The 15,520-nt window shown below is 42.6% G+C and overlaps 1 protein-coding gene and 1 non-coding gene across 2 annotated transcripts in view; one reads left to right on the top strand and one right to left on the bottom strand.

Moving 5' to 3' along the window:
• Positions 1-258: 258 nt before the first annotated feature.
• Positions 259-15,520, top strand: part of BBS4 (Bardet-Biedl syndrome 4) — a 52,999-nt gene continuing 37,737 nt past the window's right edge. The window contains exons 1-2 of the mRNA XM_075536042.1: positions 259-514; positions 7,194-7,245. Of these exons, the coding sequence (XP_075392157.1) occupies positions 476-514; positions 7,194-7,245 (91 nt within the window). The 5' untranslated portion in view covers positions 259-475. The remainder of the gene's footprint in view (positions 515-7,193; positions 7,246-15,520) is intronic.
• Positions 2,134-2,331, bottom strand: LOC142431282 (U2 spliceosomal RNA). Its single transcript, XR_012780811.1, has one exon. It is a non-coding gene; the product is annotated as a U2 spliceosomal RNA (small nuclear RNA).

Genomic DNA, 15,520 nt, shown 5'->3' with positions numbered 1-15,520 from the left:
GCGGAGTTGGAGCTGGAGCCGGAGCCGGAGCCGCAGCAGGGCGGGGCGGACATAGGGAGGGAGAGTTTGGCCACGCCCACCTCGAGGGCTAGGGACTGGGAGCCGGAAATCCCGGAGTGGATGAGAAGCCCCTGCCGAGGGGAGCCGGAACCGGAGCAGAGCGGGGCGGACACGGGGAGGGAGAATCTGGCCACGCCCACCGCGCGGTCCCGGCTTCCCTTGCAGCGCCCCGCCTTCGGGGTGGGCTTTAACAAATACCCTGGAGAAAGGGAAACATTAGCCGTGCATTCTCCCATTGACTCCTTTCCGATTCACGCCTGCTGTAGGGGCGGACTGCGAGCTAGGTTTCCTCAGCCGTCGCAGGAAACCTCCTACAACCCTGCCTTTCTCGCCGAATCCTCGACGCGTCAGCCTTAGTCTCACGACTTCCGTTTGCCTTGTTGTCAGGGAAACGCCGACTTCCGGTCGCGCCGCGATGGGCGGAGCCAAGATGGCTGAGGAGACGCTCGCGACGGTAAGCGTCCCAGGTTGTGTTTGGCGCCGCAGCCCCTGGGCTGGGCTGGGCTGGGCTGGGCTGGGCTGGGCAGGGCTGGGCAGGGCAGGGCAGGGCAGGGATGGCGGCCTGGCCCCGCTGGCGGCCGCTGGGCACTGGTTTCCACCGTTTTACCCAGGCGGCGGCTCCGGGGGAGAGCCCGCGGGGCGCCGCGGTCGGCTCCCGCTCCCGGGTCCCCTAGGCTCGGACAGCCCGGATCGGCTTCGCCGAGCGGCACAGCCTGGCGTCAGTAATGGCCCTTTCCTCGCCCTTCTGCTCGGTCTCACGAGGTCTGCGGTGGACGCGGCTCCACAGAGACAGTTCCCGTGAGTTCCTCGAATTAGGGGTTTAGACAAAACCAGGCAAGCTACAGCGTCACCGGCCCCTGCCGGTTGAGTGGAACCGCGTTTCCTTTCTCGTGATCAGGTGGAGGAAAGGACCGTGATGGCGATTCGGCGGCAGAGTTTGGCGTTGATTAAACTATGGAACTCCTGATAGAGAACGCCGTAGCTAAATTCAGATGGCCTAGTTTTTGAGATGTGTTTCCCGAACTGGGCGACAGATTTGTAAAGAGCTTCACGTGTGAAATCATTTTTTAAAGTAAATTTATTAGGGCTCATACAACTCCTACCTTAACTACCTTGTGTTACTACTGGATCTCAAAACCTATTCGGCCCGTTTATTAGACTGGTTTGGTTATTTGGGATGTAGTACCCTTGGAGAAATTCCTTAGAAGACATTGTGAAAAACCAAACCTAGTGCTCATATTCTCAGTTGATTCTGACTTAGAGGGACTAGGCAAGCCCAGACTAAATTGTTACTGGGGGCAGATAGTCATCTTTCTCCCACAGTTTTTTTTTAAATTAACAGTTTTATTGGCATTTAATTGGCATATTATGCAATTCAGTAGTTCAATAATATTAAAAAGTGCACATCATCACTACAATCAATTTTAGAACATTTTCTTGTATTCATCGTTATTTATTTATTTTAAAAATCATTTTATTGGGGGCTCATGCAACTCATCACAATCCACACTACATCCATTGTGTCAAGCACATTTGTACATTATTTTCCTGGATCATTCTCAAGACATTTGCTTTCTACTTGAGCCCTTGGTACCAGTTCCTCATTTTTCACCCTCTCTCCCCGTTCCCCCTCCATTATGAACCCTTGATAATTTATAAATTGTTATTTTTGAGAGGTTGGTTTTAACTACTTACTTTGAGTTAGTAGCCCAACACTGGAAAACATCACTCTCTCCAGCCCACTACTGTCCAGTTGATTCATGCTCATAATGATCCTGCAGGTTAGACTTGAACTACCTTGCTGGATTCCAAGGCTGTAACTCTTTTTTGGGGGAGGGAGGGGAAGGATTTTAATGCATGCCAGGAGAGCGATTGGAAAACAACATATTTGCATAAAAGCATTAACATAAATATATGGGAACCATATTGTACTTGCTCTCATGGGGAAAACCTTTTAAGACTGACAACACTAATGAGACACAAACCAACAACTGACAAAGCACATCGCAAATAAGAACTGCAAATAAAGTATCACAAAATCTGACTTTAGAAATCAAATGAATTATCCCCTGAAGGGGGTGCACCATTCCTGGAAGTACTACAATATCAGGTCGATGCGTGGAGTGGACGGAGCAAGCTCCTTTTCCATCTCCCTGCTCCAAAAATCCATTTAATATATTGTCCTCGGATATAGAACATATGACATATCAGTTATTAAACTGATAAGAGCAGGTACTACACTTGGTCTTAACCAAAAGGCGGGGAAGTGATAGGCTGTAACTCTTTGTAGCAGTAGAAAGCCTCATCTTTCTCTTGAAGAAGCTGGTAGTTTTGAATTGCTGACCTTGTCGGAAGATATAACTCCAAATACCAAACTCATTGCCATCGAGTTAATGCTGACTCTTAGTGGCCCTATAGGACAGTATGGATCTACTGTGAGTTTCTCAGATAGTAACTGTTTACAGAAGTAGAAAGCCCAGGTGATTTCAAACTGCTGACTGCAGTTAGCAGCCCAAGGCACAACTATTATCCCATCAGGGCTCCATCTGGAAGACATAGGGGATAATAGCAATAGCAGCTTCTGGCTGAGTGTTTGACAGTTTAGTTTTGGCTAATGCTTCCCCTCTTTAATTATTTTTTTTGGGGGCTACAGTAAGCCCCCTGGGTTAAGAACACTGGATTTAGACAACGCCTACTTGCCCTTTAATATTCTTTAAATTTGCCTGCACTTTGAAATGATTGGACAGAAACCCATTAACCTTTTGGTTAACCAGTTCTGCCTCCCAGGCACTCCTTTAGGCTCTTCTTTTCTAGAAATTTTGTATATTGAAATCATACAAGATGCCTTAAATTCATAGCTGCATTTCCCTTAGCATGTTTCTGAAGTTCATCTATGTTGTTACAGTAGGAACCCTGGTGGTGAAGATCGATACAGTCGGCAGTTGGAAGCCACCAGCAGCAGCTCAGCAAGGACTAGGCTTTCTACTCCCGTAACAGTTACAGTCTTGGACACCCACAAGGGGTTGCTATGAGTCAGCAGTGTTCCATGGCATTGAGTATGTTGTTACATACTCAATGTAACAACATTAGCAAGTGTTAGCTACTAAATAGTGTTCCTATATATAGATACACAATGTTGCGCTGGTCTGTCAGGGAACAAGTGTTCATTTCACTTGTAGAATACCCAGGGGTGGAGTTGCTGGGTCCTATGGTAAGTGTATGTTGAAAAAAAAAACACAGATTTAAAGAACAGGTTCAAGTATCAAAAGGTTAACATTTTTCCTTCCTAAGATTTGATTTGATACAATTCAGTACCTTTTCTCCAGTAATTTGGGCAAAACACGACAGGGAACAGTGTTTTGTGGGTCTAGCGTGTGAAAATATTTTTAGGCAGAGGGAAGACAGGCAAGAATTGTACGGGAAGAATGGCACAATCAGATATTTTTGGTTAGGAAGAGCACTAGGTCTAGAGGGCCCGCTGGAGAGGGGAGGTACATAGTAGGTAAAACACAGAGTGAGGTTGCCAGGATCCAAGTGCCAGGATGACTACTTATCAGTTGATTGAGCTGGGGAAAATTAATTTCTCAGGCTTCAATTTCTTCATTTGTCAAATGGAAGCAATGATAACATCAGCTTCACAGGGTTCTTTTGAGGATGAAAGTACTTAGAACTGTTTTTTGTGCCTTGCCCCACACCCCTCTTCAGCCCACCCCTTGCTTGGAACTTACATATTCTGTTAGACTTCTTTTAGTGCTTCAACAGAGTTTAAAGGACCATTTACGGTATATACTCGTGTGTAAGCGAGTTTTTCAGCACATTTTTTTTCTTTTTTTAAACATTTTATTAGGGGCTCATACAACTCTTACCACAATCCATACATATACATACATCAATTGTATAAAGCACATCCGCACATTCCCTGCCCCAATCATTCTCAAAGCATCTGCTCTCACTTAAGCCCTTTGCATCAGGTCCTCTTCCCCCCCCCCCCCTTCCCCGCTTCAGCACATTTTTAATGCAGTTTTTGTGGTAAAATTAGGTGCCTTGGCTGATATTCGGGTTGGCTTATACTCGAGAATATATGGTTGAGTTAATTTATAAAATTAAAATAAATAAAGCATCTAGGCTAGTTTTTCTGTTCAGCTTCACCAATTAAACATGATTGTTTAGTTAGTAATACGCTTGGAATAGTATAAAGATGTAGAGCTTCCGAAACTCTACAAGGGTCACTTTGAAGGGGAACAACTTGATAGCTGTGTTGTTTTTTTTTTTAATAGAATTTAAGGATTGGTATTTCTCATTACTTCTGGAAGTTTTTCAGCCATTGCTTTTGCTTACATAGGATACTGCATGAATAATTTTTTATTTTTAGAAGGGACAGCACGGAGATGGGTCTTAGACGATAAAAGCTGCCCCAAATGTCCAACTTTTCTGAACCGTTGGACCACTCTGTCATCTTTTAAAAAAATCATTTTATTGGGGGCTCGTATAACTCTTATCACAATCCATACAAACGTTCATTGTGTCAAGCACATTTGTACATTTGTTGCCATCATCATTCTCAAAACATTTGCTTTCTAATTGAGCCCTTGGTATCAGCTCCTCATTTTCCCCCTGCCTCCCCACTCCCCCTCCCTCACGAACCCTTGATAATTTATAAATTGTTATTATTTTGTTATGTCGTACACTGTCCGACTTCTCCCTTTACCTACTTTTCTGTTGTCTGTCCCCCAGGGAGGTTATATGTGGATCCTTGTGATCGGTTCACCCTTTTCTACTCTACCTTCTTTCCACCCTCCCTGTATCGCCACTCTCATCACTGGTCCTGAAGGGATCATCTGTCCTAGATTCCCTGTGTTTCCAGTTCCTATCTGTATCAGTGTACATCCTCTGGTCTAGCCAGATTTGTAAGGTAGAATTGGGATCATGATAGTGGAGGGGGAGGAAGCATTTAGGAACTAGAGGAAAGTTATGTTTCATCATTGCTACACTGCACCCTGACTGGCTCGTCTTCTCCCCTCTCTGCGACCCTTCTGTAAGGGAATGTCCAGTAGCCTACAGATGGGTCTTGGGTCCCCAATCTGTACCCCCCTTCACTCACAATGATTTGATTTTTTGTTCTTTGATGCTTGATACCTGATCCCTTCAACACCTTGTGATCACACAGGCGGTGTGCTTCTTCCATCTGGGCTTGGTTGCTTCTGAGCTAGATGGCATCTCGTTTACCTTCAAGCCTTTAAGACCCCAGATGCTATATCTTTTGATAGTCGGGCACCATCTGCTTTCTTCACCAAATTTACTTATGCATCCATTTGTCTTCAGTGATCTTATCGGGAAGGTGAGAATGATATGATTTTTTGTTCTTTGATGCCTGATAACTGATGCCTTCAGCACCTTGTGGTCACACTGGCTGGTGTGCTTCCATGTGGGCTTTGTTGCTTCTGAGTTAGTATGGCTGCTTGTTTACCTCACTCTGTCATCTTTAACATCCACTTCTCTCCCTCCTGTCTTTAGGGTCCCAATTTGGTACAACCTGTAGAACTTGTAAACTGTCAAGAAATGGATCACATAGTTGTGGAGACTGACAAGCTCTAACCCCATGGGTCAGGTCTCAGGCTGGAGACTTTTCTTGTCTCATGATGTGTTTGTTAATCAACCCAAATCATCAGGTCTGGAAATGGCTCAAGTTCTAAGAACTGGAAGTCAGATGGTGAGGTCCTAAACGGAAGACCCAACGAGAACTTTGCCTGAGCTTTTCATTTACCTATACTAGATACAGACCATATCCCCAAGGCAGTCCTCCTTGCAAGACTCTGCAAGGGTGTGAAGGGTGGTAACTTGGTGAGCCGTGATATCTGGTAAGGGGGTGTCTCCAGATACATACCACCGTAATGCTGTCATTTACATAATGCACAACTCACTCCCAAATGAGATTCCTAACCAAATGGGTTCACTCCCACATGAAACCATAACTTATTTCCAAATGGGATAGGCATGGAGACATGCACAAAATGGATCACTACATAACTGCCAAACCATGACATTCATGGCCCAGTTAAGTTGATTTAATGGCCTCATTCATCACATGTTCCATGGACCTTTCAATCTCCTTAGTGAGTCACAAATACTTTATTTGCATAGTTCCATGGCTAAAGGTATATTGAGTGATTGACCAAATCCATTTGAAGATTTAGGATTGGTCATAACCCACAGTGATCCTGTGTATAACAGAATGAAACACTGCCAAGGCCTGGGCCATTCTCAAAATTGTTGCTGTGTTTGAGCCCATATTTGTGTCACTGTCTCAGTCCATCTCAGTCTTCCTCTTTGTTACTGACTTTCCTATTTTGCCACACATGATGTCCTTTCCCAGGGCCCGGTCCCTCCAATATGTGAGAGGAAGTCTCGCCATCCTTGATTCTAAGGAGCTTTCTAGCTGTACTTTCTTTCAAAGCAGATTAGGTTGGTTCTGGCAGGCCATGGGTGTATTCAGTATTCATTGTCCAGCTTTCACATGCATAGAAGGTATTTGAAAATACCATAGCTTGGGTTGGGCACACCTTTGTCTTAAAATAGACATTTTAGCTTTTCCCATTTGGACAGCAGATTTGTCCAGTGAAATAAACAACATCATTTGATTTCTTGCTTGCTGCTTCCATGAATACTGATTGTGGATCTTGTTTAAGGGAAATTCTCGACAACTTGAAGCTTTCCTCTGTTGATCATGATGTTTCTTATTGGCCCCATTGGGAGGATTTTCGTTTTCTGAATGTTGACATGTAATCCATACTGAAGTGTGTAGTCTGTTTTTGTCATCATTAAGCACTTCGGGTCTTCATTGCTTTGAACAAATTGACTTGTGTCATCTGCGTAACTCAAGCGGTGAGCAAGTCTCCCTGTAGTCCTGATGCCACATTCTTTTTCACATCATAGTCTACATTAGTAATGCCTTGGTTAGCAAGAGTTCTACTTGGACATTTGGTTTTTAAGTCATCTTCACAGTAGTGCTGTGCACCTCTGTACAGTTAATAGCTTAATTGCATCTTTCATGAGCTAGATAGTCTAGATACTTCAATACTGCTGTTAAATTAGCAAGGTCTACAGTGCTTTAACACAGACTTCTGTCATTTCAGAGAACTCAGTTTCCTGGATCTGTTGAATCTCAAAAATCTCGGCTGAAAAAAGGTCTGTATAGCAGCTTCATTGTATGTGTGTATTTATACAGATTTCTCTTGGGCTCACTAATTTATATCTTATAAACATTAGAGCTTTAAAAACCTAAGTGCTAATAAACAGTGGCAATATAGCTGCCTATATTTTGATTGATATATTTTTGTTAGAGTACATTTAGCATGATTATTTTTTAAATGTTATATTCTAAAGTAAACAGTAAACCCTCAGCTGACCTTGTAAACCAGCAATTAGACCTGCAGGAATTCATAGTCACAAAACAAGTAAGGTCATAAATGTTCAATATTCATATTAGTAGGAATGGAAAATTCTAAATATTCAGGCATAAGAAATTAGATTATTATTCTCATAATAAGGAACACTGAAATCATTTTAGAGTGATATAACAGTACTAAATTTATTGGTATCTGCTATATATTGTTAAAATTAAAAGCATTAAAAAAACTATCATGATTCATTTTAGATTTTGGACATTGAGAATATTTTAATAATAGATATTCTGAAAATACTGTACTGTATGTCGAAATTCCTGTACTCTTTAGGACAATTTCATTTATGAATTACGGAGCCCTGGTGGCATAGTGAATTTACTCATTCAGCTGCTAACCACAAGGTCAGCACTTTGAAACCACCAGCAGCTCCTAGAGAGAAAGATGAGGCTGTCTGCTCCCTTAAAAGAGTTTCAGCTTCAGAAAGCCAGAGCGAGCAGTGAATTGTTGTTCGTGGCAATGAGATGTATCCATTTATATGTTGTTGTTGTTAGCTACTGTCAAGTTCATTTCAACTGTTTAAAGACCCCCAGGGACAGGGTAGAACTTCCCCCAAAGGATTTCGTTTAGTTTCTCTAGGAGCAGCTTGTTAGCTTTGTCTCCTATGGAGTTTCTCATTCAAAACTTACTGCCGTCGAGGGGATTCCAACCCAGGGTAACCCTGTAGGACAGAGTGGAACAGCCCCTGTGGATTTCTGAGACTGTCCATCTTTACAGGAGTAGGAAACCTCATTTTTCCCCTGTGGAGCAGCTGGTGGCTTCAAATTGCTGACCTTGTGGTTAGCAGTCTGAATGGATTCAAACCCTTTGCAATTAGCACCATTTTATATATATATATATATATGTGTGTGTGTATATGTACATGCATGTTTAGTTCTTGGTAGTGATTTTATAGGTGCATGCTACTGACTTTTTTTCACCTAAGTTTTGGGCACAAATTTAAAGAGTTAAAGGTAATGTAGGTGCATATATATATATATATATAATAGAATTTTCTTTTTTTAACATTTTAATTATTTAATTGGGGGCTTGTACAATTCTTATCGCAATCCATATATACATCCATTGTGTCAAGAACATGTACAAATGTTGCCATCATTCTCAAAACATTTGCCTTCTACTTGAGCTCTTAATATCTGCTGCTCTTTTTCCCACTCCCTCCCACCTCATGAACCCTTCTTCATTCATAAATGTATAGGTATATATTTTAACACTATCCACATGAAGGAATTTTTACTGCATCTTTGATGAAGTTACCTAATGTCACAATTTCTACCGTGGTAGTGAATGTCATTGATTTGGGGCTGGGATGTGGGTAGGGGCACTTTTACATCACCTCCACTAATTAAATTGATAGGCCCAACATTTGTCTTTTGTAAGAGGACCCACCTAAGATTCAGATGTGCAGTCAGGAGTGAGACACTGCTGATTAGAATACTGTATATACTTGAGTATAAGACGGCCTGTATGTCAGCCGAGGTACCTAATTTTACCACAGAAACTGCATTAAAAATGTGTTGAAAAACTCGGCTTATCCATGGGTATATATGGTAAGTAGCCTGGGCAGTACTGTTGGGGAAACACTGGCTGCTCACTACAAGGTTGGCAGAATTCAGACCCACCAGCTGCCCCACTAGAGCATGAAGACTGATCTGCCCTGTAAAGACTTACTGTCTCAGAAAACCTCTATGGCAGCAGTCTCACCCTGTGGGTCACCCGATGCATAAGAACAGCAAAATGACAGTTATGAAGTAGCAACAATAATAATTTTATGCTTGGGGTCACCACAACATGAGGAACTGTATTAAAAGGGTCACGACATTAGGAAGGTTGAGAACCACTGCTCTATAGGAATGCCATGAGTTAAAATCGACTTGTTTTTAGCATTGGGTTTTTGACTAATAAAAGATACTCATTGTCAACATTTTAGTTTAAATATAAAGTAATATGCATCTTATTTTATCCCTCTGTGTTTTTTCTTTACCCATTCCTAAGAAAGGTGATCCAACAGAAAGTTCATAAAAAACAAAACAATACCATTAATAATCATGCAAGTAAAATTTTGCTGAAGGTCATTCAACAGTGGATGTATCAGTAAATTGACAGGGAGTTGCCAAAGGTTCAGGTCAGATTCAGAAGAGGATGTGGAAGAAGGGCTGTCGTTGCTGAAAGCAGAGATTACCAGAAAGAAGTTTACTTGTGTTTTCATGATCATGCAAAGGCATTCGACTGTGTGGAGCGTAACAAACTATGGCTACCCCGAGAAGAATGAAATTCCAGAGCACTTCACTGTGCTCGTGGGGCACTTTGGTTGGGGTCAAGAGGCAGTTATAGGAACAGAAAAGGGACTACTGCGTGGTTAAAAGTGAGGAAAGATGTGTGTCAGGGTTGCATTCTCTCACCATAATTGTTCAGTCTGTGGCATTCCACCATACAGCTATGTAAAATTTTATTCAATTCACTTGTTTTCTTTTTTGTATTTTAAGTTAGTTTTACGGTATTCAGTTTACTCTTGATGGAAACTTCTGATTGTTTTCATTTTGGATATTATGAATAATGTCACCACAAAGAGTCAAATACTTATTTTTCTTAAGCATGTGTACCTAGGAGCAGGGTGGCTGGATCATAGGAAAGGATATATTTAAGTTCAATCAATTCTACCAGACAATTTTATAAATATCTTTAGTATATTAACCTCTTGTAAAATAAAAGTATATACACACAGAAGCAGATATAAGAGTGCCATACACACACACCACACACACAAAATGTATTTTTTTTTGGTTCACAGTGAAAATTATAGGGGAAAATGGAGGCTGTAGGGTTTCCAAGAAGTCTATAAACCTTTATATGAGTGGATGCTCAACTTTCTCCCATGGAGTGGCTGGTGAGTTCCAACTGCCGACCTTTTGGTTAGCAGCCCGATGCTTAGCCCACTGAGCCATACAGCACATAAAAGGATCAGATATACTTAATTATTAATTTTTAGTTTGAGGAAGTAAAGTAATTTAAAATAATCTAGGACATGTAGTACAACCATAGTTAACTGATCTCTTATGTGACTGTCTTTTATTTCTTCATCTCACCCAAAAATCTCCTGAGATGAAAGTAAACTGGATAACAGCAATTGGGAAAAAGAAAAAAGAAAAGAAAAGCCAGCCAGTAGCATGTTTCCCAAGGTCATTTTAATCTTGTCTCTTCTTTCATGATCATCCATGCCCGTGAACAGAGTAGATGTTTTCTGTCCATCTAATGGGATTTGCCGATTGTACATGCTCCCCTTCTCTGCTTTGTCTTGTGAGGAGCTGATTCTCCCAGGCCCCTTCCCTTCTCAGGCTCATATCAGCACTTGCTGCTTGGGTTGGTGAGTGGGAGGAACTGGCAGGAGATGAAAGAGCCAGAGGAAGGAGCAGCCAGGGAATTTCCCTTTCCTCTTTGTGCTGGGGAGAGTCCAGGGTCTGGGTGGCTATCTCTGACCACATCTCTTCTGTTCCTCCTGCTCCCAGTGGTTAGGCTGCCTTGTTTTCCGCCCCCTCCAGGTATAGCACAGTGGTGACCCCCCCAACCATAAAATTATTTTTGTTGTTACTTCATAACTGTAATTTTGCTACTGTTATGAATAGGGTGAACCCTGTGAAAAGGTCATTTGACCCCCAAAGGGGTCACGACCCACAGGTTGAGGACCACTGGTATAGCAGGTCTCCATTTGTCCTTCCAGCCTAGAGCAGGTAATGGCCTATGCTCATGCTGACCTCTGGTTTACCGCACTGTTTCCTGTAATATCTCATTTCTTTCACCACTTGCTCACTACATAAAGTTCCTCCATTTTAAACCTTCATGAGACTTCTCTGTTTCTAGCTAGGCCTGACTGGTACAGCACTCAAAATAGAAAATGTCTTACTACCGTATATACTCGAGTATAAGCCAACGTGAATATCAGCGAGGCACCTTATTGTGCCACAAAAACTGCATTAAAAATGTGCTGACATTCTGGCCCACCAGACCTTGAGGACAATGTTCCTGCTCAGAGCAGCCAGTCCACAGAGAGGACCACATGGCCAGCCCCACTGAGACATGACATTCCTCACATAGCCCTACAGGGGACAACACCAGAGACACAGTATGGGAATTGTGCCCGATGTGATACAGCCACACCAAGGCAAAACATTAAGGGGGTGCAACAAAACAGCAAGGGAACGGAGTGACAAGGTCCCCAGGGAATGCTGAAGGTGACCTTTGGGGCCAAGACTTGGCTCCCCAACAGACTGGACTCAAAAACACATAAGGGCCAACAAACAGTCCTTAAACTAATGACAAGTTTTTCTTTCTTGTTGTGTTTTGTTTTGTTTGTCATGGGTTTGTTGTTGTTTTGTTGTTGCTCGGTTTTGCTCTGTCTTGTTTTTGTGCCTGTTATTATCTCCGCAGGTCTGTCTAAATAATATAGGCTGGATAAACAATATGGAGGAGAAAGCAATGGGACTGACTGACAGTTCCAGGGGGACATGGGAGAGGGGGAGGTAGGGGGAAAGGCAGTAGTGTTAATAAACCCAGGGACAAGGGAACAACAGTGATCCAAATCGGTGGTGAGGAGGGTGTAGGAGGCCTGGTAGAGTGTGATCAAGGGTAAAGTAACTGAGAGGAATTATTGAAACCCAAATGAAGACTGAGCATGATAGTGGGACAAGAGGAAAGTCAAAGGAAATAGAGGAAAGAGCTAGGGCAAAGGGCATTTATAGAGGTCTAAAGAAGGCATGTACACATATTTATATATGAGGATGGGGAAATAGATCTGTGCATATTTTTATAGGTTTAGTATTAAGGTAGCAAATGGACATTGGGCCTCCACTCAAGTATTCCCTCAGTAGAAGAATACTTTCTTCTATTAAATTGGCATTCTGTGATGCTCACCTTCCCGACATAATTGCTGAAGACAAAGTGGGTGCATAAGCAAATGTGGTGAAGAAAGCTGATGGTGCCCGGCTATCAAAAGATAAAGCATCTAGGGTCTTAAAGGCTTGAAGGTAAACAAGCGGCCATCTAGCTCAGAAGCAACAAAGCCCACGTGGAAGAAGCACACCAGCCTGTGTGAACACGAGGTGTCGAAGAGATCAGGTATCAGGCATCATCAGAACAAAAAATCACATCATTGTGAATGAGGGGGGCAGTGCAGAGTGGAGACCCAAAGCCCATTTGTAGGCGACTGAACATCCCCTTACAGAAGGGTCTCGGGGAGAAGACGAGCCAGTCAGGGTGTGATGTAGCAATGATGAAAATTACAACTTTCCTCTAGTTCTTAAATGCTTTCTTTCCCCCACCCTCCCACTATCATCCCAATTCTACCTTACAAATCCACCTAGACCAGAGGATGTACACTGGTACAGATAGGAACTGGAATCCAGGGCGGACGATCCCATCAAGATCAGTGGTGTGAGTGGCAATTCTGGGAGGCTAGAGGGAGGGTGGGTAGGAAAGGGGATTACAAGGATCTACATGTGACCTCCTCCCTGGGGGACGGATAACAGAAAAGTGGGTGAAGGGAGACATCAGATATGACAAAATAACAATTTATAAGTTATCAAGGGTTCATAAGGGAGGGGAGAGCAGAGAGGGAGGGGAAAAATGAGCTGATGCCAGGGGCTTAAGTGGAGAGCAAATGTTTTGAGAATGATGAGGGCAACGAATGTCCAAATGTGCTTTACACGATTGATGTATGTATGGGTTGTGATAAGAGTTGGATGAGCCCCTAATTAAATGATTATAAAAAACAAAACTAAAAAAACGAATCAAAAAATGTGCTGGAAAACTCTGCTTATACACTAGTATATAGGTACATTTACATTCTTTTAAACATTTCTTAAACTATTGACATCCCAAGTACGTATTATTGTAATGAAGTACATTTATAATTCCAACCTGGCTTGAAGAAATTGACATTTATCGGTTGTTCACTTTGAAAATTTTCATCATTTTTCCAGTAAAAATTGTAGGGGTGGAGTGAAGAACGAAGGCTCAAAAAAGTTAATTATCTTGCCTAGATCTCATAGAATATCGGGGTTGTCTCGAGATCAGAATTCTTCATCAACGTGTGTGCGTGCATGTGTGCGTGCTTCTGCTGCGTGCCTGCTAGATCTTTTGGCAAAGATGGCTTATCTTGTTCTTAATCATTTTAGAACTGTTTTCAGCTGGTGTCAGATCACAATAAATTTCTGCTATCCTTGAAAATGATGATGGCAACATATGTACAAATGTGCTTGATACAATTGATATATGTATGGATTGTGATGAATTGTATGAGCCCCCAATAGAATGATTTAAAAGTTTTTTCTGCTTATCCTTCACAGAGCAAGGAAGGGCTGTTTTCTAACATCAGTCCAACCTCACTGTGGAGACTTGAAGTAGGGTCATCTCGCAGGGGTGTAGCGCCGCAGAAGCAGAGTCCTCACAGGCTCACGTTTATCCAGCTATATAGCCTTGTGTAGGAATCCAAGTCTCGTCTCTCCTGGGAAGAGAAAAGCAGGTGAAGGGATGTCACAGAGGCGTAGAATTTTGAGAGAAGAGATGGGGCAAAAGGAAGGTTGTTGCCAGGTCGCTAGCCTTCCGCCCCATTGCCTTGGTGATGGTGGGAGGGGCCGTGTGCCTGCTGGAGAAAAGAAGGAGGTCTTTTTCAGTCTGCTGAAGGTTTAACCTTGGCCTCATCTCAGCGGGCCACCTGACTGACCTCTGTGGTAATACAGGCCCCTCAAGTGTGGCGCTAGACCTCCAGTCACCTTGACTTTCTGCTCTGCTTCATGTATGCAAGGGCTTCAGAAAGTTCGTGAACAAATTCCATGATCATTTAATTCTACTTTCCACGAACTTTTTGAAGCCCTGTTGGGGGAGGAGCTTTGTAATAGGTACTTCTCATAAAGCCTGCAAAAGCATGTAAGGACCAATAGTACCCTTGTTGGCAAGTGGATTGGAGTAAGCGATGCTTTGGAAAATAAGAAATTCAACTTATAGATCCACAGGTAAAACTCTATACATGCAGAATTCATAAAACCAAGAGGTTTCTACTGTATCCAGAATTTCAAAATCATACTGATGATGATAATAACATTACAGTAGGAAGGTTAATATGGGCTTAATATGTACAGCCACTCTCTGAACCTCTCACTTTTTTCTTTTTTAAATGTTTTCTTGGGAGTTAAGAGAGGGTTTACAGGCTACATCAGCGTTTTCTATTCCAGTCTCTCAGACGTTCCAATGGCTTGCTGTGCCTTGCTTCTGTCATTTGTTTTTGCCCTTTCCCCCTTGTCAGATAGTCTTTTCCCTCCCTCAAGTTAACGTCTGTCTACCCTCTGCCTCTTCCTTCTCCGGCCTTCTTGTGCTCTCCCACTCCTGTCTCTGGGTGCGCAAGCTTTTTCTGAGGTTTTTTCTTCTAAACAATGGTCTCATGAGGTGTTTGTCCTTTTGTGATTGACTAATTTCACTCTGCATACTGTTCTTCAAGTCCATCCACATCAGGGCTGGAACAGTTAATTTCATCATTGTTCTTTAGCCCCGCATAGTATTCCATTGTGTGTCTGTACCCAGGTTTGTTTAGCCATTCTTCCACCCTTGGGCTGTTTCCAATCTTCTTGCTACTGTGAATATATACCCACTGGTATGATAGATGTTGGTGTGCATATTATCTATCCATGCTGTGTTTTTTCTTGCTTCAGGGCATGTACCAAGTCTAAATATCCTGGGTTGTGTGATATCTCTAGTTCCAGTTGTTTAAGGAAGTGACGTGTTTATAACACTTACCACAGGGGTTGTCTGTTTTACAGTCCCGCCTGCAATGTAGGAGATCCCAGTCTCTCCACACCTTCTCCAGTGTTTGCTATTTCCTGTTCTTTGTTTAAATTTGCTGTCAGTGTTGGGGTGAGGAAATATCTCCTTTTGATTTGCATCTCTTGGTTGATGAGCATTTTTCATATGTTTGTGGGACACCTAAATAACTTCTTTGGTAAACTGTCTGT

The sequence above is a fragment of the Tenrec ecaudatus genome, chromosome 17, assembly GCF_050624435.1.
Source record: "Tenrec ecaudatus isolate mTenEca1 chromosome 17, mTenEca1.hap1, whole genome shotgun sequence".
NCBI lineage: Eukaryota > Metazoa > Chordata > Mammalia > Afrosoricida > Tenrecidae > Tenrec > Tenrec ecaudatus.
This window is presented reverse-complemented; position numbering and strand designations above follow the sequence as displayed.